The sequence below is a fragment of the Sceloporus occidentalis genome, unplaced genomic scaffold, assembly GCF_023333645.1.
Source record: "Sceloporus occidentalis isolate IW3139 unplaced genomic scaffold, rSceOcc1.0.p SCAF_181, whole genome shotgun sequence".
In the NCBI taxonomy this organism is placed as follows: domain Eukaryota; kingdom Metazoa; phylum Chordata; class Lepidosauria; order Squamata; family Phrynosomatidae; genus Sceloporus; species Sceloporus occidentalis.
Window position 1 is genome coordinate 772,332 of NW_028317161.1, and position 25,277 is coordinate 797,608.

A 25,277-nucleotide genomic window follows, 5' to 3' on the forward strand; every position below is an offset into this window, starting at 1 on the left:
TAATCGATTATTAAAATAATCGTTAGTTGCAGCCCTAGTGTAAACAGAAATTATATGGGGTTGGAAGCAAATTGAAGCAGTGATCAAATGTCATAATGCCTATAGTTTCACCACGCAAACTTGCAATTTTAAGTAATACAAGTGTGTAGAACAGATAATCTCTTACTTGCTGTATTTTTCATTTAAATGTGCAATTTTCTAGGGGTTCTTATTGATGCGATGAGGAAAGGTTATTGGATCATTCTAGACGAGTTAAATTTGGCCCCAACTGATGTACTTGAAGCTCTGAACAGATTGCTGGATGACAACAGAGAGCTTTTCATCACAGAAACCCAGGAAGTTGTTAAAGCACACCCAAGGTTCATGCTTTTTGCCACCCAAAATCCACCAGGCCTTTATGGTGGAAGAAAGGTTTGTGAAGTACTTTATGAATACTGAGGAAAAAAATAACTTTTTTCAGTTTCTTTTCTCTTGCTTTGAAGGATTTTTTATTTTTTTTTTATGGGAAGTGCTCTGCCTATTAATGTGTCCTTCCCATTTTGTTATCGACAGGTGTTGTCCAGGGCATTTCGGAACCGGTTTATTGAACTGCATTATGATGCATTGCCAAGTGCCGAGCTGGAAATTATCCTGCACAAGAGATGCAGCCTTCCCCCATCGTACTGCAGCAAGTTGGTTGCTGTTATGCTAGAACTGCAGGTAAATATGCTTGTGTGGGAGCACTGTACGGCTCAATGGTTTCCCAGTAAGCTGAGCTCTACTGAGGCTGCTTTTGCAGCTTATATTGCATTGTAAAGATATTTGGAGCTTCTGATTTAACTTTTATTTATTTATTTATTTTTTCTTTCTCTCTCCAGTCTTATAGACGAGGATCCTCTGTGTTTGCAGGAAAGCACGGCTTTATAACCTTGCGTGACCTCTTCAGGTGGGCCGAGCGATACAGGTTATCAGAACAAACGGAGAAAGATTACGATTGGCTTCAGCATTTAGCAAATGATGGTTTGTTTACCTTTTACTTTTTCACATTATGCAAATTGCATTATCTTATGCATACTCTTGTGCTATCTAATGGCTTGATCATCCTCTCTATGTTACCAGGCTTCATGCTCCTGGCAGGCAGAGTAAGAAAACAAGAAGAGGTAGATGTGATCCTTAAAGTCCTGAAGAAGTGCTTCAAGAAGGATGTGAATCCACAGAGGGTGTTCTCCAAAGAAAGTGTGCAAAACCAACTGGGTGAGCATGAAGATAGCTATAGCTTTTGCTTTCTGTCCTCGCTTACATAGTGGAGACAAGTTAATTGAAATGTTTACATAGGTGTCTACAGTTAACTGATCACTACTTCAAGGATTGTCATTTAATTGTAAGCACTCCTAAAGGGTAGGCAGATTTGTTGGGTCATGTCAGTATTCCTCATATTTGAACAGACATCCCAGCCGTTCATGAAACGTTTCTTGGTGTCTCCATTTCTTTCCCGTACAGACGCAATGTCTTTTCAGCGTACTCTAATGGGTGCCACATTTTCTCACGTTGTGTGGACCCAAGGGATGAGAAGACTAGCCATTCTGGTGGGACGAGCCTTAGAGTTTGGTGAGCCAATTCTTCTGGTTGGCGATACAGGGTATGTTCATTGCTCTCCATTAGCTATCTCCATTTTACACTATTGAAAGCTATTAATATTGTACATTTCCTACAATTTTTGACATTCTGTAAATTAATTGATAATGGTTGATGAGTATATGTAAAATAATGGCTATTTTTCTGTCATTTTTTATCTGTGCATTTTTATTGCATATTTATAAAGCTAGCATTCCAAAAGCCTAAAACTGTTTTACATGGTTAGTTTCATGCTTATTCTGGTTACCCTTGTTAATAATTTTATTTTGTGTGGTGCAGATGTGGCAAAACCACCATCTGCCAGATGTTTGCAGCCTTGGCAAGCCAGAGGCTCTTTTCTGTCAACTGCCACCAGCACATGGAGACTTCTGATTTCTTGGGTGGGTTGCGTCCCATCAGAAACAGGTCTAAAAAGAAAGTAAGTCTGAAAGCTAATCTTCTCTTACATGAACTCTGGATTTAAATAAATTGTGACATTATTGCTTTACATTTCTCATTGAAAGGATGATGGAGAGAATTCCAAGCTGTTTGAGTGGCATGATGGCCCTTTGGTATTGGCTATGAGAGAAGATGGTTTCTTCCTCATGGATGAAATCTCTCTAGCAGATGATTCTGTGTTAGAAAGACTTAACAGGTACAGATTTAATATCTCATCACAACCATGTTTGTTTGCTCCTCTTATTTTCTTCCGTTTAAAGTTTGTATGTGGTTGGTATAGTTAGGCAATGCAATTTATATCTGTGTCATATTGCGAGTTATTTTCAGTCTATCGTTATGAGCTGCCCCTTTTTCAAACGACATCAGGAGATTTTATGGTTGAATGGGATTTTAGTTTAGATTCAATAAGGCCCAATACCATACTAACGCATTTCCGGTTTTCAGTGTTCTTGAAGTGGAGAAAACCTTAGTCCTTGCTGAAAAAGGAAGCAATGAGGACGACAGTGAGGTTGAAATATTGACAGCTGGCAAGAAGTTTCGCATTTTGGCAACCATGAACCCTGGTGGGGACTTTGGGAAAAAAGAGGTAATTATGTTCTGTGATCTGACAGATTTTATTTATGTTGGCACTGGAGACTGACTACATTTGCAGGGTTAGATGTAGTTTTTTCCCCACGTAATATAATATGTATGCAGAAGATATATTTGACTTTCAGTGGCAGTAAAGGATCTAATGTTTTGTCTTCAGAAGGGACAGAACTCAGGACCAGCTTTGATCTTGTTGTATAAGCTACAGTGGTTGGCATTTTAAGATACTGAGAGGGTGGTAGAGATTGTGAATCTAAGACAAGCCCAAGTACTGATTGAGGATTCGGATTTTTACATCTGGGGGAGAAATGGCAGACTAGATTGGTATCAAACACTATGTCTTCTAAATACTAAATTAGGAACAAGAACTACACTTTCAGGTGATTGAAGTCCTCACACCTTCATGTTCCAAATTACTTTGGAAGGTTTGTGGTCCTTCCCATAAGCAAACCTTTTATAACAGACACAAATTTGCAGTTAACAAACATAGTAAATGCAAAGCATCTGCACCAAATGAACTTAAATTGTAATTTAAAGAATATGATTGTTAAAATCTTTGAAAAGGTTATGGTTTCTATGTTAGACCTGTATTTTCATCATTTACTATTGCTATTTTTAGATCTATTTTATTTATTTAAAATCTCCCACAGCTCTCTCCAGCATTACGTAACAGATTCACGGAGATCTGGTGTCCACAGAGCAATGACCGCCAAGATCTTGTTGAAATCATCAAACACAACTTGCACCCCGAGATGTCTTTTGGCCCATCTGATTGTAATGGTAGGACTTAATATGGTCTGATGGTCGCTATTTGTGTTTTAATAATGATTTTTATTAATATTATGCCCAATTAGAAAGAGGTGGGTTTCAGGAAGCTCCATTGTATCAAAATTAGTGGATACATTATTACAAACGGTAGCAGACTGGTTTTCACATCGACTGTCTGCTTTGTCAATAAGACAAAAGGATAAACCGTATGTAAATGCTTAATAGAATGGTGGGCAGGTGTAATCTATTTTTATTATGCTGTAGATTCTCTATTTTAAGCAAAGCTGTGATACCTCTTTCAGGCGCTGATATAGCTGAACTTATGATGGACTTCATCGAGTGGCTGACAAACCAAGACTTTGGACGACGCTGTATACTGAGCATCCGAGATATCCTGTCATGGGTCAATTTTATGAATGTCACGGTGAAAGCTGATGACTTAGAAGAAAATGTGACAAACCTTGATACCATCACAGCCTTTGTTCACGCTGCGTGTCTAGTGTACATTGATGGTTTGGGGTCAGGTAAGCCTAGACTAATAGACTGAAAAGTTTCCCAAGCAGTACTGTATTCTCCTGCCAATATGTCGTGTATGTTCATGTTAATTTGACATATTAACAATTGATTGTATTCTCCCTCATTGTGTCATTGATAATGGTGCCCTGTAACGTAGTAGTAGTAGTGAGAATATAGCCGCTTCTCTTGTAGAAAGCTAATGTCTAAGAATAAATGTACTTTCCCCTTGCTAAATGGCAGACAAAGGGTAAAAATGGGAAGAAATAAGTGTAGGGTGGTAAATGAGCTAGCAGTACCCACTGCTGAATCTTGAGCAAGAATTGTAACTGCAGTTTGAAGAAATAGTAATAAAGCTAAATATTAACCCCTTCGCGACCTTTGCCGGTTCAGGACCGTCATAACAAGAAGGTCACTAAATGACCTTTGACTGTCCTGAACCGTCAAAAAATTAAATAAGCTTAGAAAGTGATCAAGGATCACTTTCTTCGCTTAAACGGCCTTGCTGCAATGCCTCGATGTCGAGGCATTCAGCAAGGCAGAGATCGGCATCGGGGGCCATATCTGGCCCCTCCCCGGGGCGTCAACAGCCGCCATACATTGTATGGCGGCGGACGCCCGTTTTAAAAGCGTTTAGGAGGCGATCAACGATCGCCTCCTAAACTTAAATGGTGTCGCTGGAATGCCTCGATCAGGAGGCATCCAGCGACACCAAACACTTACCTCTGGGTGGGCTGTGGCCGCTCCGGAGAGCGGTCACAGCCGCCGCTGCCGGTGATCTTCGCCATCAAGCAAGATGGCGGCGGCCCGGGAAATAAAACAATAAAGACGAAAAAGTTCGCTAGAGGGTCTCCAGACCCTCTAGAGAACTGGCTCCACTTGCTGGTTGAATACAGGTACTGCATTCAACCATGCAAGTCAATGGAGCCCAGCTTTCTAATCACTATGTGATTAGTAAAATATTCAAAAAAAATAAAAATAAATAAAAAATGAAAAAAAAAAATAAAAAAAAAATGTGCTAACATTTAAAAATAATTATGCAGTGATGTCACTAGATGAACCATCCAGTACCAGCAAAATGTGTAAAAAAAAAAAAAAATATATAAAAAAAGTATTAAAAAAATAAAATAAAATTAAAAAATAAAGTTTATTATTTTGAGCAAGTGCTAAAATTTCTCAAAAATCTCAACAAAGAGTTAAAATAAAAGCACTTCAAATACCCAAGGGGTGTCTAATATATAAAAAAAAATGGCTGATGGGGTAAATTGGAGTGGCCTAGCTCAAAGATAGGGCATAGGTACAGACTGACCAAAATGGAGAAAAAAAGCGCACTTCCCAAATGTGGCATTTTAAATCTGAAACAACCCGACAAACCCATGCATGTCGGGTATCACTGCACTCAGGAGATGTTCCTGAACACACATTGGGGTGTTGTTTGACAGTGGCATATACCAGGACCTGTATATCTATAACTAAAGTACAATTTGTGTGAAAAAAAATAAAAAATAATTACTATTACAAAGTTTGACAAAGTGTAGTTCTATAATTGGTGCATGGAAAGGTTTAAAATAACAGCATTTGGAATACCCTGGGGTGTCTAGTTTTCAAAAATATATGGTTTGAATGGGTTAAATTGAGTTAACCGGCTTCAAAGATATTCCAAAGAGGAGAGGGAGGCACAATGACCAAATGACCACCTGAATTATGCATGCCCCAAAAGTAGCCTTTTACCAGCCAAACAATCTGACAAACCCATGCATGTGGGGTATCGCTGTACTCAGGAGATGTTGCTGAACACATATTGGGGTGTTGTTTGACAGTGACATATACCAGCACCTGTATATCTATAACTAAAGTACAATTTGTGTGGGGAAAAAAAATAAAAAAAATTACTATTACAAAGTTTGACAAAGTGTAGTTGTATAATTGGTGCATGTAAAGGGTTAAAATAACAGCATTTGGAATACCCTGGGGTGTCTAGTTTTCAAAAATATATGGTTTGAATGGGTTAAATTGAGTTAACCGGCTTCAAAGATGTTCCAAAGAGGAGATGGAGGCAGACTGACCAGATTTGTTAAAAAAGATTTGGAAATCATAAAACGCTGCTTGTACTTATTGCCCTATAACTTACAAAAAACAGCAAAAAAACATAAAAACATTGGGTATTTCTAAACTCAGGACAAGTAGTAGAATCTATTTAGCTAGTTTTTTTACTTGCTTTTTTAGGTGAGTAAAAGATTTTTCAAATAAAAGTCATAAAATGTGTTTTTTTTTTCAATTTTTCACCATGTTTTTTTATTTTTTTTATAGTAAATAAGATGATACGATCAAAATAATGGTATCTGAAGAAAGCCCATCTTGTCCTGAAAAAAACAATATATAACTTATGTGGGTACACTAAATGGGTGAGGAGAAAATTACAGCTGAACACAAGCACCACAAAAGTGTCAAAACAGCCTCGGTCCCACAGGGTACAAAACGAAAAATGAGCCCGGTCCTTAAGGGGTTAAATATTTAAAACCAGCCATCTTAATACAACACACTGTAACAATGGTTGAAGCCTTTGTAATGATCATTTTGCCACAGTCATATGTGATATCATCTATTGTTGCTTATTATGTTGTAGTATTGACTAAAAAAATCTTTGTTGACTCAGGAACCACCTTTTGCTCTGCTGACTCCACTAAATTAGCCCGACAAGAATGTATGCGTTTCCTCACTGAGAAGCTGTCGGGCATTGTCCATCTTGCTGAAGACGTGCTGTCTGAATTGAAAATGTATGACCAGACCAAGGAGAGAGACATATCCTGGCTGGACAATTTTTTTGGGATCCATCCGTTTTATGTAACAAGAGGTAATAGACGCGTTTGGAGCTATTTCACACTGAGGGCTATGTGATTAAGGACAGACACAAACATTTGTTATACGTTCATGTGGCTGTATATTTGCCTTTTAACATTTAAAGGGACACAAAAATGCATATTAAAAAAACAAAAAATGCCCCAAATCTTTAAAATGCATTTTTCATCCTGTAAGAAAGCCTCTCATTGAAGTCATTATGCACGGTCGGGGTGTGTTTTTTGTTTTTTTTGTTTCTCACTCATGGCTAGAGTGTCCCTTTTATTCAGAGGGGCAAGCTGTGCATTCCTTAATCTATTACTTAATGTCATTTATTTTATTACTTAATCTATCATTGACTTTGCTTTGCCAGAGATATATTCAAAGATAGTTACTTCATATTATGATAGGTTTATCGTAGTCCTATAAAAAAAAGACTGTATTCATATTTTTTATTTATTTTTTTTTACCTTTTTTAATTTCCAGGTCCTATTTTTGAAGATAACGATATGGCTGACTATGCACTCGGTGCAGAAACTACTTCCATGAACGCACAGAGGTTGCTGCGAGCCTTGCAACTCAACAAACCCATTCTGTTGGAAGGCTCACCAGGTGTTGGCAAAACTAGTCTTGTCACTGCATTGGCCAAAGCATCTGGAAACAGTCTTGTTCGCATTAACCTTTCTGAGCAAACGGTAAAAACCTATTTATAAAACTTCTGAAATACAGAAACTTTTTATTTTTTTTAAATTTTTTTATATATATGCTCTCAGCAAGATCTAATCTTGCACTACTCCAGGATGGGCTTTAAGGCCTACTATTCAGGCACCAGTGAAAGGGTGGAGACTATGGCACATCCTGGGTCACCACTGTGCCATGCACCTTGTCGATATATAGATATTATTTGTATTTTTTTATTTTATTATCGTATATTAGATATCTATTACTGTAAAATACTGGTTATAATACAATGTACCCCTTTTCTCACAAGTCCTTAAAGGATGCATATTGTACCTAAAACTAAAAACTTCTTGTAAGCCATGGTTGCATTGCTCACACACTGCTTTTAATATTGCAGGATGTGACAGATTTATTTGGTACAGATTTGCCTGTTGAAGGAGGAAAGGGAGGTGAATTTGCATGGCGCGATGGACCTCTTCTTTCTGCTTTGAAAGCTGGTCATTGGATAGTACTTGATGAAGTAAGTAAATATCCTAGGTTCCCTTTTCTTCAATGATTGGCTGAAATGACTAACAAGTACAGATTAGAGGTAATTGTGTTCCCTATGGATTAAAACCGATTCATTTGATTAATTCGATTGCTTAGTCTACTAACCTTGGGAAGCTTCCAATGAATAGACATTTGTAATTCTTAACTGGAAAGCAGTCCCTGTTATAGATTGCTGTCAGTCTCTTTGCATGAGTAATGTGCTGATGGCTCCCATTTCTTCCCTACTAGCTGAATCTTGCATCCCAGTCTGTGTTAGAGGGTCTAAATGCCTGCTTTGACCATCGTGCGGAAGTGTATATTCCAGAGCTTGGGATGAGCTTCCAGGTGAATCATGAGCAGACAAAGATCTTTGCATGCCAAAACCCCTTCCGCCAAGGCGGTGGCAGAAAGGGACTGCCTCGTTCCTTCTTAAACAGATTCACACAGGTTGGTACAACGCTTTTTTTCTTTTTCATGTGATTTTGGTTTCTTTTGAAATGTCCAGCATAGTGAAATATCACACTAGTTTCTCTTAACTTTGGTGGAAATGATCTCGCTCATTTAATATATATGTGATATTGTGCTTTTAGGAAGTCGTAGTGTTCTGAAATAGAAAATATTGATTACATGTTTTTGTAAACCCTACCGTTCCAGGTTTTTGTTGACCAGCTTTCCTCTTCTGATATGGAATTCATAGCGAATACTTTGTTTCCAGCTATAAGCAAGGCTACTATTGCCAAAATGGTTGCCTTCAACAACCAGGTATGGTGGATAACAACTATCAACAAATAGTTTTTCAGAAATGTTTTAGTATTGTGTTTTTATTTCAGTACAACACACTTTAACAAAGGATGAAAATTAGATTCTGCATAAATGTCAGGTCTACGTCAACCATATTTTGTCCTTCATGACCAAAATTAACATGGGTTGACAAATGTGATTTGGCTCTAGGAGCCAGCCAAGAAAAATTAGGAGCCATTTTTTTTTTTTTTATTCCGCAATGTTTTATCATAGTGCTGCACCACTTTTGTACAGTACCGCAGTTAACCTTCATGACATAAGCTGGTATTTTCAACCATTATTGTTACCCTTACACACACTAACGTCCCCCCCCCCCAACGCCATCACCTTACAGTAACATGCTTAAATTCTACACCTGTACACGCTGACGCTACAATACATTATACCCTCTCATACACTGCTCCCCCTCTCACCTCGTGGGGACCTGGCATGCCGCTGCATATAAACTATCTTGAATCCGGCACCATACACTTTTCTGTGCTGTGGGGTACCCAGTGGGGTCATGCTCTCTGCACCCCCATAAGAAAGCGTAGGGTACCTAAGAAAACTATTTTGGGTATTTCCATTTTAGTTTTAAGTTAACGCCACAATGATCTTGTTTGTATTCTTGCTTCAGATTGATCAGGAAGTAATGGTGAAACGGGAGTGGGGTCACAAAGGAGGACCGTGGGAGTTTAATCTGCGTGATCTTTTTCGATGGTGTCAGCTGATGCTGGAAGATCAGTCACTTGACAATTATGATCCTTCCCAGCACATGTTTCTAGTCTATGGATGGCGAATGAGAAGCAGAGAAGACAGAGAAAAGGTGACTAATTACCTTTAAACCATAGCCTTACATACAGTAAAAGGTTTAACTTTTAAAACTATTGGCATGTTTAAATGAACGTTATCAAAATGCAACTTTATTTGCATTTCTGTTCAAAGCAGTGTCTCCTAATGCGCTTTAAACAGATCTCTTAGCTTCCTAGGGTTTACAACTGGTAATGCAATATGGCCCTCCTAGCAAAATATGAGCTTAATTAAAACTATCAGTAGATACTGCTATTTGCTGTCATGGAACACCACATTCAAATTTAGATAGCCTTGATTTGAAGAGCTACAAAAATGTGCACATAGATGACATATACAACTGTAATTTGTCCTTACTTTGAAATTATAGGAATTTTTACATGAGTGATGTATCAGTTCTAATAGAGTAAAAATATTATTGGTATATGCAAACATTTTACTAATTTGATATGCAAGGATTGATGCCATTGATAACATAAATTTTGTCTCCCTATTTTAATTTATTTTGCAGATTGTTTCTGTATTCAGGGAAGTGTTTGGTCAGGAATGCAACCCTTACACGGGTACACGCCAGTTACACATCACACCCCATAATGTACAGGTAAATGTTTAATGTGTGCAGGCAAGAAATCTTTTTTTAGAGTGGTTATCCTTTGGGTTGTGGTTCTGTTGCAGTGTGGCCAAGAACAACTTAGTCTTTTTTATAGGACGAAAGCGATACATATGTCTCCCTGCCGCAACACATTTCCTGTCCTCTGATCATGTGTATCGCCACTCACTGCAAGCACGGGTACACGGTCATGCGATCTGGCATTCACCTTTAGTGCTGACACTCAACAGAAGTAAACTCAAGGACAGGAGAGTCCTTCTGGGCTCTCCCTTTGCTATCCCTGATGGCCGATCACACGTCTCATCCAATATCAGTGTCTGACAATAAATGCTCTTTTGGCCACATGGGCACAAATTCTCACAGACAAACTCTGAAGTCTTACGGAACGCCTTTCCAGAAGAATGTGGAGGCTATTGTAGGCGCAAAAGGGGAGGACCAACTCTATATTAATGTCCATGGTTTTTGAATGGGATGTCTAGCAAACCCATATATAGGTGTGATTGTCAAGTGTCCATATACTTTTGACATACAGTGAATAACATTTTGTATTGTGTAAAAATCTGTTTGACACCAATACTGTTGTTTTAACTACACAGGTTGGCTATTCCATGCTTGCACGAAACACAGACTTTGATTCAAACCCAGCCAGGCATTTGTCTCTGCTTCATTGTTCATTGCAGTCACTGGAACCAGTAATGAAATGTGTCCAGATGGGCTGGATGGTTATTCTTGTAGGTCCTGCAGCTGCTGGAAAGACCAGCCTTATCCAACTCCTAGCTCTTTTGACAGGACACAAGCTCAAAGTCATGGCTATGAACAGTGCCATGGACACCACAGAGCTCTTGGGTGGTTTTGAACAGGTAATGTTTTTTTTTTATCCTCTAACTTTTTGCTTTTGAAAATGTTTTCTTCTTCAAGGGTTAGATTAATGTTTGTTTCTTTTACCAAATATAAATTGGGCAGGCTGACATCAACAGGCCGTGGCAACAGCTTCTGGGGCATATTGGAGATGTAGTGACTAAGGTTGTGAGAGGGAGCCTCTTGTCTTCAGATGCATCTCCAGATGAAACAGAGACCCTTTTACGTTCGTGGAGTTTACTGAATCTTAATCACAAGCCCAAATTTGTCGGAGAAGGAGGCCGGGGCATAACTACAGATCTGCTGAACAAATTAGAAGCAGTTCTCTTGTTAATCCAGAGACAAAATGCAAAGCTAAATATCTTTTCTAAATCAGGTATGTTAAAACTGAAAAAGAAAACTCTCAGAATGTGCTGCCTTGATTTGGTTAAGGTATTTGCCAAGTTTCACATAAGTTTGTTCATAGTCACTCTTGGCTTTCAAAATTAGTAGAACTCACTATGAATATTTGACATTGTCTTTAATGATGTTTAGTTTTCTGTTTACATTTTTAGTATACATTAACATGTTTTGTTCATAACCAGCTTAGTTAAAATTGGTAAATATTTATGTACCCTTTGAACAGTGCTGAGTCCGATTATAAAACAATAAATAATATGCCAATTTCTTTCTCAGAATTTGGAGGTATTGTGGAGAGTTTCCATAGCTTCAAAGAGCAGCTGTTGCATTCTGTGGAAGGTCACAGCAGTGGAACGTTTGAATGGGTAGATGGCATGTTGGTAAAGGCCCTGGAGTCAGGAGACTGGTTGCTGATGGACAATGTCAACTTTTGTAGGTATGAAAAGTCATATCTTGTATAAATGATTTAGTACCAAAGTGTGTTCTTCAACTTTTTTATTTTCTATAATATAGAACCTCTTTCTCAGTTTCATCTTTATTGCATTGTGTATACCGTTTATGAGCGGTATACAGAACTTGAAATCTTGAGTGCAGTATGCACCAATCAGCCATAACATGATGACCACTGACAGATGACGTGAATAACGCTGATAATCTTATGGCACCAGTGAGTGGGTGGAATATACTTGGCAGTAAAAGTGTTAGAAGCGGGAAAAATGGGCAAGGGTCAGGATCAGAGCAGCTTTGACAATAGCAAAAGTGTAATGGCTAGACTACTGGGTCAGTGCATCTCCAAGACTGTAACTCTTGTGGGCTTGTTCCCAGCCTGAAGTGGTCAGTACCGAAATTGCTCCAAGGTAGGTCAAGCGGTGAACCAACAACAGGGTCATGGGAGGCCAAGGCTCAATGATGCATGTGGGCGGCAAAGGCTGCCTTGTGTGGTCAAATCAAACAGACAAGCTACTGTAGCGCAAAGTACTGAAAAAGTTAATGCTCGTTCTGAAAGAACGGTGCCAGAACACACAGTGCATCCTGCAGCCGCAGACCAGTCAGGTGCCCGTGCTGACCCCTGATCACTGGTGAAAGTAACTACAATGGGCACCTGAGCATAAGAACTCGAGCAGTGGAAGAAGGTGACCTGGTCTAACGAATCATGTGTTCTTTTACATCATGTGGAAGGCTGGGTGTGTGTGCGTCGCTTACCCGGAGAACACATGGCACCAGGATGCATCCATGGAGGGCCCCACCTCAAAACTTTCAAGACTTTAAGGATCTGCTGCTAACGTTTTTGTGCCAGACACCACAACACACCTTCAGAGATCTAGTGGAGTCCATGCCTCGACAGGTCTGGGCTGTTTTGGCAGAAAAAGGGGGCCTACACAATATTAGGCAGGTGCTCATACCTTTATGGCTGATCAGTGTATAATACACATGTGAAGTTTGCAATTTTGCAAGTGTTCTAAATTGGGAAGCATGAGTGTTATTTCTTAAAGTTATGACATACTTTTCACTTTTTTACAACAGTCCTTCTGTGCTGGATCGTTTGAATGCTTTGCTGGAGCCTGGAGGTGTTCTAACTATGAGTGAACGAGGAGTCATTGATGGATCAACCCCAACTATAAAACCTCATCCAAATTTCAGGTGAGTGCCTTCAGCATTTTATTTTTTAGAAATGCTATATTATTGGCCTTCAGGGGGTAACTATGCTTCATTTTACTACACTTCCTAATTATCAGAGTCCTGGAAAGAACGAAAATAGTCGGCATTGGGAAAATGCTGTAGTGGGTTTGAGTGCTACACGTTATGAAACTATTTAATGAACACTGTCCTCATAAAAATAAAAAATTTATTTTTTCACTTAATAAAACCACAGGCTTTTTCTTTCAATGGATCCATCACATGGGGAGATATCCAGAGCTATGAGAAATCGTGGCATCGAGCTGTACATCTCTGAAGAAAGTGACGGGGTTATGATGGACTCTTTTGATGTAAAGAAGCTACTGCATGGTCTTGGCCTAGTTAGTGATAAAATGTGTGATGCATTGATAGCAGTACACTCTGAGATCAAAGAAACGGTGATCGGTAAGAAAAACAAAATTGACATTTGTTTGTGAACTTCATTAACTTAAGTAAGCCCCTAGTTAATTACCTCACATGTCACTAAGTTTTCCTGTGCTGAAGTAAATTCTAACCCATAAGCTCCTGTTTTGCAGGTTCCCCGTGTGGCTCCCAGTCTTATCTTCTACATGCTGCCGCACTGATATCCCAGCAACTTCAGCGAGGTATTGGTCTTCAGAAGGCCTTTCACAGAGTCTGCACTGAGGTTTTCATGAATGCTCAGCACACCCCGGCCACTCAAAAGGTAAGTTCTCAAACCAACCCTCATAATGGACAAATCGAAATCGTAAGCTGCTCTAATTATTCCCTCGGTATAGAAAATGACTTTGGTTGTAGAAATCATATGAGATTTCAGATATGAGAATTGATTAAAACTCGGGGGGGAAAAAAAAGGAAAATTGTTAGGATTGTAAGAGTGATGAATTATTGTGTGTGTGTGTCTTTTGTGGGTCCAGGGCCAAAACCCTACCATGGTAAAGAAATGCATTCAAATACAAATAAGTTAAGTGGGCATTCTAGCCATCTTTTACGCTCTTATAAATATAGAGTTGTAGTTTTTTTTTAAACTCTTTAAGAGAGATCTGGCTCATATAAAAACAATACATACGTACTATGTTCTATTTGTTTAATACTTGTGAGTTCTGTACAATTACTAGCATGGTAAAATATTTTGGGCTTCAAAGTGCTTATTATGTAATACATTTTCCCTTTTATCTTGTGTTTAAGCAAATCCAAGAGATTGTCCAAAACAAGATTTCTGCTTTGGCAAATCAGCATGGGGAAGCCTTATTATCTTTGGGGCTTTGGCCGAACTCCGTGCCTTCTGTGCTCGTTTCTGCGGAGGACTCCCTAATGGCTACTGTTCTAAGAGATGGTCAAATCCTTCTTTATGTTCTCAACAGAAATAGTCTTCGAAACAGCAGGTATTGTTAATGCTTTGCAAACAAAAAAAGGTCTCAACTTTTATTTACGCGTTTGCTAGCCCAATGTTTAAGTGAAATGCTGTCTCTTAACCTTAAGTGACTATTTCAAATAGCATTTGCACTGTATAGTCATAACTGGTCTTTTTAATAGTTCTATTTTATTTTAACAACTTTTTCTTTTTTTTTTCTTTGCAGAGTTCTACCCCTTACTCTAAAAGATCTCCAACAGACTAGCCAAAGCTCTTCATCAGACAATCTACAGTTCAGCTCTGTTGAGTTGGATTCAGATTGGATGGATGACCTAGCGGTGATTTCATATTCTGTTCAACTGGTCGTTGAAAAGGCAACATCCTCCGATTGGATGCTCAGAATGAGGTGGCTTTCTCACCTGGCAAAGAAAGTGTCCCCAGCACTAGGTCTGCACTTATGTTTTATGTTTTTCATTTAACAGGTTCATTGAGTATAGCTAATGAAACATCACATTTAAATCATGGGTGCTTCGTGTCAACGTTTTAAGGAAATAAAAATATCAGTTTAACTCACAGCCGTAACCTGGTTAAACTGATATTTTTATTTCATTTAAACATGGTTACACTATTGCAGTCTCTCCTTTGCTTTATACACTATGGAGCAAAACCATAAGAAAAGTCCATGAGAATAATCATACTATGTTCAGACAGTGTTGCATTAAAGGGGGGTAGGGTGTCTTCAGGCCCTTTTTTCAAGCATGAGCTTTGTTCATTCTTATCGCTTGATTTCTTGTTTTAGGACCTGTTTATGTTTCTATAACCCTTAATGATAATATAACATCCATGTTTTTGATCCATAGATAAGTTGCGTATGGAAATAGATGCAGGTGCTCATGCTTTGGGTTGGCTGTACTCTGGATCCGTTCCTGGTGAAATCAGCGGTCTGGTCAAACTGCTGCACGCTACCTTTCCATGTAAGTTTATGTACCCTATAGCTAGTGTTTATTTTCTATAGTATTTTCTTATTTTTCTTTACTTTTTTACTAGCAAATAGAGAGATGTATTTATCTTGTTAACACACTTGTTCTGTGATTTCCAGATGATTGTGTTCCACTGGACCCACGCTGGAATATGCAGTATTTGGACATGCTTAAGAATTCTCTAAACTTTGACAAAGGTGTGGACTATAAGCAGCTGCTACTCCTTTTGGACAGTGTTGCCAACAGGTAATTTATGATTTACTGTCTCTTGTGCCTATATCTCTTTTTCCATTAAAATACCAGTTACTGCAAGGTAATACTAAAGTTACAAGGAACAAACAAGATGTTTAAATACAGGAGCTTTAAACATTAGTTTTATTATTATATAATTATTATTATTATATAATTTTATATTCTGCAAACTGTATTCACAAGCATGTTTTGTTACGATTATTTCTTTGGTTTGAAGAGTTCAATATGCGTGTTTAAAATTTCATACGCAGGGCTATCCTACTAATGAATAGGAAAAGAAGTTCTTACTTAGAAACAAACGAAGCACAAAAGTTAAAACAGACGAGTGCCTTGAAAATTGCTGTTGACTTTCACAAAGGTGAGCTGAGCAAGAACAATGAGCATGACGTTACATAAATGGCTTTTATTAACTCTTTACTTAGATTTTACAATCTGTTCTAAGATGAAAAACATAGCACACCCATTTAGCTTACGAAAACTTTGCTACTGTAGTGTGAATAAGTGATATCCATTGATGATTTTTGTTTGTTTGTGTTGTTGCTCCCGATTAGATCCAGGTGTCCATCATGATCTTCCTCACCCTGTGGTGGCACACCTTGCTGCTTTCTTTGACCTGTGTGATTTGATGGTGTATGAGTGTCTTGAAACCAGTCATTCAACCATGACCAATGAGACAGCAGATAAGGTGAGGCCTGGTGTGCTCATTCTTGGTGGTGTTTTTGCTTGTTGTTGTTTATCCACAAAGATTTAATCTCGATCACTTAACTGTACTTAATGAGCTGCCATTTCAGGGGAGTTTCTCTTCCAGAAAAGCAAAGTTGGTCTAGAATAATGCATAGGTACATCGCCAAAGAAATCTCACCATTATCTAGTCATTACTCAAGCCCAATTTGGCTGCCAAGTGTTTAGTTAACTCTTTTTGGCGTTTTAAACCTGCCCCCAAAGATTAATTAGGAACCTTCAAATGGCAATGTTAGCACCGTTTGCTGCAGTATATATAGTTTACCTGTGATTTTTACATTGCATAGCAACAAAGTTTGTTCATGTCTATTTATTTATTTTTTAGATTCTGTCTTGTCTTCAGTGGCGTGATCGCTTCAGGGCCGTGTCGGAAAATGTGACCTTGGACTCTACCGGTCTGGCCCTTTTATCTCTTCATTGGCATTGGCTAGTGAAGCACATGGTGAACCACATAACACGGTTCTGTGAAGGGCAGGCCCCTCAGAGGTCAGTCACCTAGGGATGTATATAGTAATTGTTGGTAAACTTCCTCTACCTGACACATTTACTGTTAAAAATCTTTGTTCTTTTCTGTAAATTGCACAACTTGTGGGAAGCAGCAGGAACTCCTATGGAGCAAGTCTTGATTGAAAGTCTAGACTCATGCTGCTATACATCACATAGACAAATACATTCCAATTTATCACAAAACACATTGTATATAGCAAAAACAGAATAACAATAAAGAGAAAGGGATACCCCTGTTTATTTGCACAAGTAAGACATGATGGATATATGAAGTGATCTGTAATTAAAATACCAATTTTTATATGCTGTAGGCTGTCACAGGAGGTCCATTCTGTCTCCATGCATATACAAGATTGTCTGTTGCCCTCTTCGGGAACACCAGCCAGTATCAAGTTGCTGCAGAAAGTATTGGGAAGACCCTTACCTTTCAAGGTGATTTATTTGTTTAAAAAAAAATGCAAATGATTTTAACATTGATGGTTACACATTTGTGTAATACAGCTTAACTTTGATCAGGGCTGAAACATTTGAAGAAAAAAAGCATTTAATTGTGCAGTTTAATTATTACGCAACTATTCTTGCAGTAATTTCTTACATGACCAGCCGCTGATCTTGTGGCATATCATAGAAAATTTCAGAACCCTGCTAGTTATTGCTCAAAGTGGCTCCTGTAGCCCATTTATGTTTGCTTCGCGGTGTGCAAGTCTTTCAACAATTTATAGTATAGTCAACATGAGATAAGTGGCCATTACTGTGATTTTACATTATTCCCAATCATTTTACTCAATGCGAAGTATTGCTGTCTAAATTTAAATACCTAGTTGTTACAGATAATTAGAATGTCATTTTTCCTGTTTGCAGAACAACTTGGTCGTGCGTTGCTTGGAGAAACTGAAAGCACTCTGTGTGTCGCTGGACATTCTAGATTTAAGACCCATTAAAGAGGAGAACAAGTGGCAACAAGATATCTGTAGACTGAAGGCTGCTTGCTTGGGTTGGGATGTGAAAGCTAACATTCTGGAAGGGTTGGGAACTATTCTACAAGCCAATCAACAGGAAGATTTCAGTACTGGTAAATGTTCTTCTGTTTTGTATGATGTAATATTCTCTCTTTTTTTTTATTTTTTTTTTAAAAAGACCTTGAACCTTATTTGACCCCTGGGCTTATAGGATTAGCATAAAGTAGTGGCTGCAAGTTTGATCAATTTTATCTATTACCTTATCGATGGAGCAAAACTTCCTCAATTACATCTTCACCTCTAACCCTCTTGTTTTGCACCTGGCAACCCCACCCGTGTCATCATTATTACCAAACTATATTTTTGGAAGCTTCTCATGTCCTTCAGTAAAAAGCATTGGAATCCACCATTATCCATGTGGCTCCAGACTTTTTGACCTAGACTAAATTTATTAAAATTCTGACTATATATTTTTGTTTGGGAATGTGTGTTTGTGAAATATTACTATTTCAGGTGAACTCAGCCTGTGTGTGGAATCTCAAACTGCCAGTCTGGAGAAATTTGGAGTTATACTCTGTTCCCAAAATGAGAGAAAAATTGAAGAATCTTGTGGGGCACACGTGGAGCCTGAAGAATTAAAACGGCTTTCTAGCAAAATGCAGATGTGGCCTGGCATGGAGTATCTGATGCTGCTTTGTCAGTATAAAGTGGTTACAGACCTTCTTTCCCACTCATACTACATTAGGTAATAACAATGAAAGCACACTTTTTTTTATATAGAAAAAAATAAAGGAAAATATCTTGGTGTTCCATGTCAACCAGATTCCAGATCCAAGTCTCAATAAACTGTAGTAAGGTGGAAAAAAAGCTTTTCTGTGCTTTTTTAATTTTACTTTTCTTTGAGCGTCTCAAAGATTGGGGCCTTATTTGCACCCTAGAAAAGTAAGCTCCAAATATTGAAGGCATGTGCTGCAGCTGTTATGTAATCTATTACAACACATTTTTTCTCTATGTCCACAGCAAGAACATAAAGTCTGATCTGGCTCAGCTTTTAACATTTTCTTTGAAACAAACTCCCACTTCACCACAAAAACTTCGAGCCTTGTGGTACCTTAAACAGCAGCCTGAGGTAATGGTATTACATAATTGTAACATTTTAAAAACGTAAACCTCATGTTTGATTTCTTTTCATAGATTTTCTTTTTCATTTTATTACTTGTCCCAAAATACTTGTTATCTCTATTATTTCTGGCAGTCTGTGAAATGATATTAAAATTGACCAGGATATACGTGTCCTCAGTAATAAGTCTAGGTCTATGCAGCTAATTACCCCTGTGGTTGCAGAATGTATGCATTTTTTTTTAGGATTTCCTAACTTGGTTTTCAATGGAAATGATTTAATTTTTTAGTTTCATTTATTATTGTTATGGTGTGTGTGTGTTGTAGGTGACTTCTGGAGATGTTACATTGTTGTGGTCTGAGCTTCTGTGCAGTACGTTTTCATCATTCTGGAGTAGTACTGTAACCACTGATCCAGATTATTGGTCATCCTGGAAACCTGGCTCAGAAGAATTTCAGCTTCCCCAGACGCTCATGGATCCTTCTGTGAAGGTTTGTAGAACATGTCATGCATACATGCATGCATGCATGCATGCATACATACATTGAAGTAATGTTTATAGGCAGTAAGATGATTAAACAGGAGTATTTACTGAAATACTAGTTTAAAGTATTTGTCTGTATATATACATGATTAAGATATTTTTGTCATTTTCTCCCTTTCTAAGAAACCTAACAATCCTGTCTTTTAGGATGTGTCTATAGTTGAATAATTACAAATATTGGAATTCTGCAGTGCTCATCAAAAAAATATTGGTTCTATTTTGGATTAGGGTCCTGGTATTTTAAGCACAGCTGTGTTCTCAAAATGCTTCTGTGAAGTTCTGACGAGCAGCAGCAAAGCAATCCCATGGAACGTGAATGGCCTTCCAGTCCTCTTATCTTCTCATGTGTCTCTGGGCGAGTGGGATGAAAGAATGCATCAGTTGCAAGACATCAGCGCAGTACTTTGGTGCAACATGACAGTGTCATCGATGGCTAACTTTGGGTAAAGTACACAATATTTGTTAACTTTTGCTTTACCACGCGCTTTCATCTTCACCCCAGGAGTTTTTCCAATGTGAACAGGAACAATTTTGATCCCACTAATAAAAGAGGGGTTTGTAGATACCTTTTATAGTACTTGATTTTTCCTTAACTGAATTGGCTTACTATAAGCTTCCTATTTTTTTAACTGATGTTTCACTCATAGCAATTTCATATAATACACAGGACCACAGATTCCCGACTGCAAGGCCTTATTTTATACCATCATTTTGTTGCACTGAAAGACATAGTACCCCAAAACATCCAGGAGGAGTTCTTGCAATACTGTGATCATCTTCCTACCAAAGACCTGTCTGCCTATCACTACATTCAGGACATTCTTGGAGACTGGAGCAATCAGGGAAAACTGCCTGAAAATGTTCTGAAGCTCTGGTCTACCTGCCTGCAGCAGTTTTACGCTGAGACGGAAGGTACAGCGCTGGCCTCAGAAGCTGCCCAACGAGGATCTCTGTGGGTTAACTTGGGCTTACTACAGATCCACCTTTGGCTGCCTCAGACTCTTTTCGATCCTGCCGCAAAGAGAGAATACAAACTGAAGTATGCGGAAGAAGAGGTAAATGTGGATTAATGACTGATTTTGTATTTCTTTTTTTTCTTTTTTTTCTTTCTAACTCACAGGTTTTCTTGAGTTGAATTGAAGTTCATTATCTTAAGCCCTCTGAAAAGCTGGTCCACTTGTGGTCCATGTTTGTGTTATGATTTAGTACAAGGTATTTGACTTTTTTGTGGTTTTATCTTTTATCAGTTACATCAGCTTGAGAGTGAGTGGAAGGTGCGAAATCAGCTGTGTAGTCTGCTTACTGGAAAGGAGCTTGATGATCAGTCTCTGAAACAGCATGTCCACCCACGCATCAGGTACAAGCAATGTCCATCTCATGTCAATAGTGGCGTCAGGAACATAAGACTGTTACATTAAAGAACATATGTATGGGGGGAAATTTTCTTTAAATTCCTTAACCCCTAATAACATAAGTGCAGTAAAACTTTAATGCAAGGATACATGAAGTACCTTTTTTCAGCTCCCACATTTCCCATAGAGCATGCTGGACACAACCATATTGTACAAGATATCGGTCGGATCCGACTGAAGATTCACACCTCTCTCTATGTACGCAAAATAAACAAAACGGCCACCACTGTTCATAGCATGTGCATTGTTCTCAATGACACAGGCATAACAATTGATAGCAGCAGACTTTTTTTGTGAGCATACAGATGGGGATGCACATCTTTGGTCGGACCCTTATTTTATGCTATATATATGTGCAGTGTGGTAACTGGGGGAAAAAAGGTACTTTCTATATAAGTTAAACATTTTACTGCAATTATGCTATTAATGTTTTAGGAATTTAAATAAACATATTTTTTCCTCACTACAGTTTAAAGTTGGATTTTTCATCTCGTCAAGTCCGGTTGCCAGGAAACCCTCTAATCGGATGTTCTGTTGTGTTTTAATGCCTTTTATTGTTGAGGAAGTTGCTTACAAAAATACACTACTGACAAATAACTTGCTTTGCAATTCTTTGTTGTTAATAGGACTTTACTGCAAAAAATACAAGAAATGAAAAAACAGATTCTTGATTTATCCAAAAAGCAGGCCTACCGCCCCAAGAGTCCTACATATGACCTCTTATATCAGGATGTACATCACTACCTCACAACCATTGCTAAGACCTCTTCCGTCCAGGACTTTGCTACCCGACTTCTAAAGGCCATAAGCGGGAAGGGTACCAAATCACGACCAAGTCTCCAGAATCTATTGTCTGAGGAGGCGTCGTGGCAGCAATCCCATCACCAGTTCAGGAAACGACTTTCGGAAGAATACTCGCTGTATCCTGATGTGGTTACTCCTCTGCATGCAGCGATTTTGCAAATGCAACATGGCATGAGGCTGATCGCCTCTGAACTCTACACCACCATGAATAGTGCTCTCCTCTCCCCAACGAAAATCACTGGCCTAGTCACGGCCCTTGTAGCCTTTCCATCTACCTCAGAGTCTTTCCCGACATATTTCTCGTATGCGGACACTTTATGCTCCGTGGGCTCTCTGGACATACTGAAAGGTCTAAAGAAGCTGTCACAAAAATACTCTAAGGACAGAAATTTAGGCAGGGATTTAAGCATGTGCCTCACCAAAGAGCAGTTGTTGGTAAATAGCTTGCTTTACCTCCGTTCCCATGTCCTTTCCAAAGGAGAAATGGATTCAGAGTCTTTAAATCTTTTCAGGCACGTATGCCAGGTAAGATTCTGTTTCATTTTGATTATGTATTTCAGCGACAACCTTGAAATGGCTTTTATAACATCTACTAAAGACATTAATGATAGTTTCCTGTGATATTCTACTCCAGCTATTGATGGTAGTTCTTCTTGTCGTTATATCGCACTAGGCCATAGTCAATGAATGGGATGAACAGGAACGATATTCTCATGAACGGGAGCAGCAGGAGAGCAGCTTGTATAAATACAGGAGTAAGTCCCATGGTACAGGTTTCACAGAAGAGGAAGAGGAGGAAAACGATTTCAGACAGAGGTTTCCTCTCTATGAACAGGTATGAAAAAGCTTTTATTATCTAATCAGAAAAATACATCGTTAAACAGGAATGAATGATGGGATGTATGCTGCTTAGTAGAATTTTCAGTCTGGTTCATGGTTGTCCTTCAAATGTTTCTGTTGTAAATTGATGTCTATTAAATTCTCGTTCCTCAAAGTCCCTGGAAAGCCAGGATTGTCGCATATTTAAATCTTGATTTTTAATACCCCCCCACAGGACTTTGCAGATATTACAGCTCAGCCAAGTCTGGAAGGGAAAATGGAAACTGAAGACAATGGAGAGCAGGAGGCAGCACATACAACTCTGGTGTCACAGAGTTCAATGCAAACAGTAATGTTTATACACCAGCAGCTTTGCCTAAGCACTGCCAGATCTCGCTGGTATCATCAGCACACGCCACCACACCAAGCCAAACATTACCTCAGTGCTTTTCTGTCCTGCTACCAGACCAGCTCGGTCCTGATAGAGCACCTTTATCCTATAATGGGTATGTTTTTTTTGTCTTTGTGCTTAATATCTTTTCTGACTGTCACAGAGCTGGATAGTCCGACCGACTACCTCCGCTGACTTGTGTTCCCTTTAGCCCGGGACACACTCTTTCCCCGGTTTCCCAGTCACTATCCGAGACTCGTTGTAGGGTATAACCAAAATAAAGACTGCTTTATTTATCACACAAAGGGCTAGATGTAGCCAGCAAAACACACATTAACATAAAACAAGATATCGGGATACAAGCCACCCCCTTAATCTGCCTCCCAGAGACAACAGGGGCAGTAAAGGGATTAACAATACAATAGGGTCCCAACCTCCACTATCTATTACTGGCCCAAATCAGTTCCAAGGTTTGGCCGGGGTAAATGTCTGTAATGGTGGAACTGGGGGGAAGGGGTGGTCACACCCTGGTTTCAGATCCTGGCTGTCTGCTGGAGATATTCCCCTCAGTAAATCATGAGATGATATACTTCTGGGGGTAGACACAGAAGTCTTTACAAAGTCAGGGCCCATAGTCAATAGGGGTAGACACAGAAGTCTTTACAAAGTCAGGGCCCATAGTCAATAGGGAGGAGGCTGGCAGTCAGGCCTCTCCAGTGGCCCCGGTGATGGAGGGTTCCGTCACACTGACTATGTGAGAACCCCATGCATGGCCTCCTGAAATTATTTGTAGCTCCAGGAAGTAAATGTTCTCTTTACTGATACAGATGATGAGTTGTAAAGTGTTCTCTGCTGGTTTTTGATTTATGTTATGTTTTGCATGTGTGCCCTTTCTAGGAGCTGAGCTGAATGACCATCTTCTCGGCGGCCAGCTGCTTGCCAGCACAATACTGCAAAATACTGTCTCAGGGAAAATGTCTTCAAATCTTATCCTGCGGCATGGAAATCCTTATGATTTTTACCAACACCCCAATATCCCACAAGTTCAACAATGTCAAGGCATACTACAGAGTTTTGTCAAACAAGTCAACAGGTTGTTAGAAGAGTGGCCAGAGCACCCTGGTTTGGTGCAGGTGAGAAATGTCTAGCAAGAATTATCACCATACTTAAGTTTCTCCAAGTAATCCTTACATTGAATGTTTTCACAATAACCCATCAAGGCCGAATGATACATCAGGGTTCCTTCATTATTGTAATATTAGTGAATGTGCTTCATTGATGTATGTTAAAGCAGGATCAGAAGAATTGTGTTTTTATGTGAATCTCTGAAATGTTCTCAAGATAACTTGGCCGCAGTTCTTGCATTATACACCCAAGGGCCCATTAATGGAAGGAAACGCATCCTAAGCTTGAAATATCACAAACTATATAAAAAATAGTAAAAAATAAGGTTTCAAATTCAGGTTACTTATATAATACCTTGCACTAGAAAAAAAGATAGTATGGCAAGCTGTGTGCAAAGGTAAAAAAGGCAATATAAAGTTGTTTTGCGTACATGTGATTGACCATTGCTAATTTTGTTTTGGCATTGAACATATAAATTCTACCTTTTTATCTGAATACAATGGCTAGCATAGTTAATAGTACTGAAAATGTAATTCCATGGCCAAAGTGGGCCTTATTCTTCACTGTGTATTTAATATGAATGTTTTTTACAAATACTTCTTTCTTTATGTTGCTTACTTTATCCTCTCAACATGTCTTTAAAAGCTAATGCACATTTTCTCTGTTGGGTTCCATGAGTCCAAGTCTCCAAAACTGTCATGCCTTTTATTTTCAGATTGTTGTTGTTATAGACCGAATCTTAAAGTTCCCATTGTCCAGTCCTTTGGCCAAATTTCTAAATGGATTAGAGATTCTGCTGGCAAAGTCGCAGGTAAATATTCCAAACAGTAGCTATGATGGTGTGTACATCGAGCTTAATTTGCCGTAAGACAGTGTGATATACATCTTTTTGTGCAATTAAATCAAATATATGTTGTGCCTTGTAGTATGTATTGACTAGGTAAGTCTGTTTTTAACATATTGTAGCCTTCCTTGGAAAATAACTCTGAGATTAAATTGTAGCTAGGCATGGAGTAGTTGGGAATGCTGTTTATTCGTTGCCGCTTTCTTTATTACAATAATTGGCTCAGTACTTTAAAAAAAAATCTTGTAGTTGGAGAAAACAATATAGCCACATCTTTATTAATGATGGAAATGTCTCTTTGATAGTAATGTAATTAATCTCCACTGCATTAAAACATGTCTTCT

At 38.7% G+C, this 25,277-nt stretch overlaps 1 protein-coding gene across 1 annotated transcript in view; it reads left to right on the plus strand.

Moving 5' to 3' along the window:
- Positions 1-25,277, plus strand: part of LOC149278765 (midasin-like) — a 64,145-nt gene that overhangs the window by 17,666 nt on the left and 21,202 nt on the right. Inside the window, exons 25-67 of the mRNA XM_089501762.1 lie at positions 203-411; positions 553-699; positions 858-999; positions 1,099-1,233; positions 1,480-1,618; positions 1,894-2,032; positions 2,118-2,248; positions 2,497-2,638; positions 3,291-3,420; positions 3,711-3,932; positions 6,578-6,775; positions 7,246-7,454; positions 7,838-7,960; positions 8,218-8,415; positions 8,623-8,730; positions 9,386-9,574; positions 10,070-10,159; positions 10,765-11,028; positions 11,132-11,402; positions 11,702-11,861; positions 12,950-13,066; positions 13,299-13,507; positions 13,639-13,787; positions 14,270-14,466; positions 14,662-14,882; positions 15,296-15,409; positions 15,535-15,661; positions 15,919-16,025; positions 16,219-16,352; positions 16,734-16,894; positions 17,227-17,347; positions 17,777-17,987; positions 18,388-18,619; positions 18,895-19,003; positions 19,321-19,485; positions 19,767-19,981; positions 20,206-20,593; positions 20,786-20,895; positions 21,577-22,279; positions 22,428-22,589; positions 22,809-23,079; positions 23,862-24,097; positions 24,805-24,900. Coding sequence (XP_089357888.1) covers positions 203-411; positions 553-699; positions 858-999; positions 1,099-1,233; positions 1,480-1,618; positions 1,894-2,032; positions 2,118-2,248; positions 2,497-2,638; positions 3,291-3,420; positions 3,711-3,932; positions 6,578-6,775; positions 7,246-7,454; positions 7,838-7,960; positions 8,218-8,415; positions 8,623-8,730; positions 9,386-9,574; positions 10,070-10,159; positions 10,765-11,028; positions 11,132-11,402; positions 11,702-11,861; positions 12,950-13,066; positions 13,299-13,507; positions 13,639-13,787; positions 14,270-14,466; positions 14,662-14,882; positions 15,296-15,409; positions 15,535-15,661; positions 15,919-16,025; positions 16,219-16,352; positions 16,734-16,894; positions 17,227-17,347; positions 17,777-17,987; positions 18,388-18,619; positions 18,895-19,003; positions 19,321-19,485; positions 19,767-19,981; positions 20,206-20,593; positions 20,786-20,895; positions 21,577-22,279; positions 22,428-22,589; positions 22,809-23,079; positions 23,862-24,097; positions 24,805-24,900 — 7,901 coding nt within the window. The remainder of the gene's footprint in view (positions 1-202; positions 412-552; positions 700-857; positions 1,000-1,098; positions 1,234-1,479; positions 1,619-1,893; positions 2,033-2,117; positions 2,249-2,496; positions 2,639-3,290; positions 3,421-3,710; positions 3,933-6,577; positions 6,776-7,245; positions 7,455-7,837; positions 7,961-8,217; positions 8,416-8,622; positions 8,731-9,385; positions 9,575-10,069; positions 10,160-10,764; positions 11,029-11,131; positions 11,403-11,701; positions 11,862-12,949; positions 13,067-13,298; positions 13,508-13,638; positions 13,788-14,269; positions 14,467-14,661; positions 14,883-15,295; positions 15,410-15,534; positions 15,662-15,918; positions 16,026-16,218; positions 16,353-16,733; positions 16,895-17,226; positions 17,348-17,776; positions 17,988-18,387; positions 18,620-18,894; positions 19,004-19,320; positions 19,486-19,766; positions 19,982-20,205; positions 20,594-20,785; positions 20,896-21,576; positions 22,280-22,427; positions 22,590-22,808; positions 23,080-23,861; positions 24,098-24,804; positions 24,901-25,277) is intronic.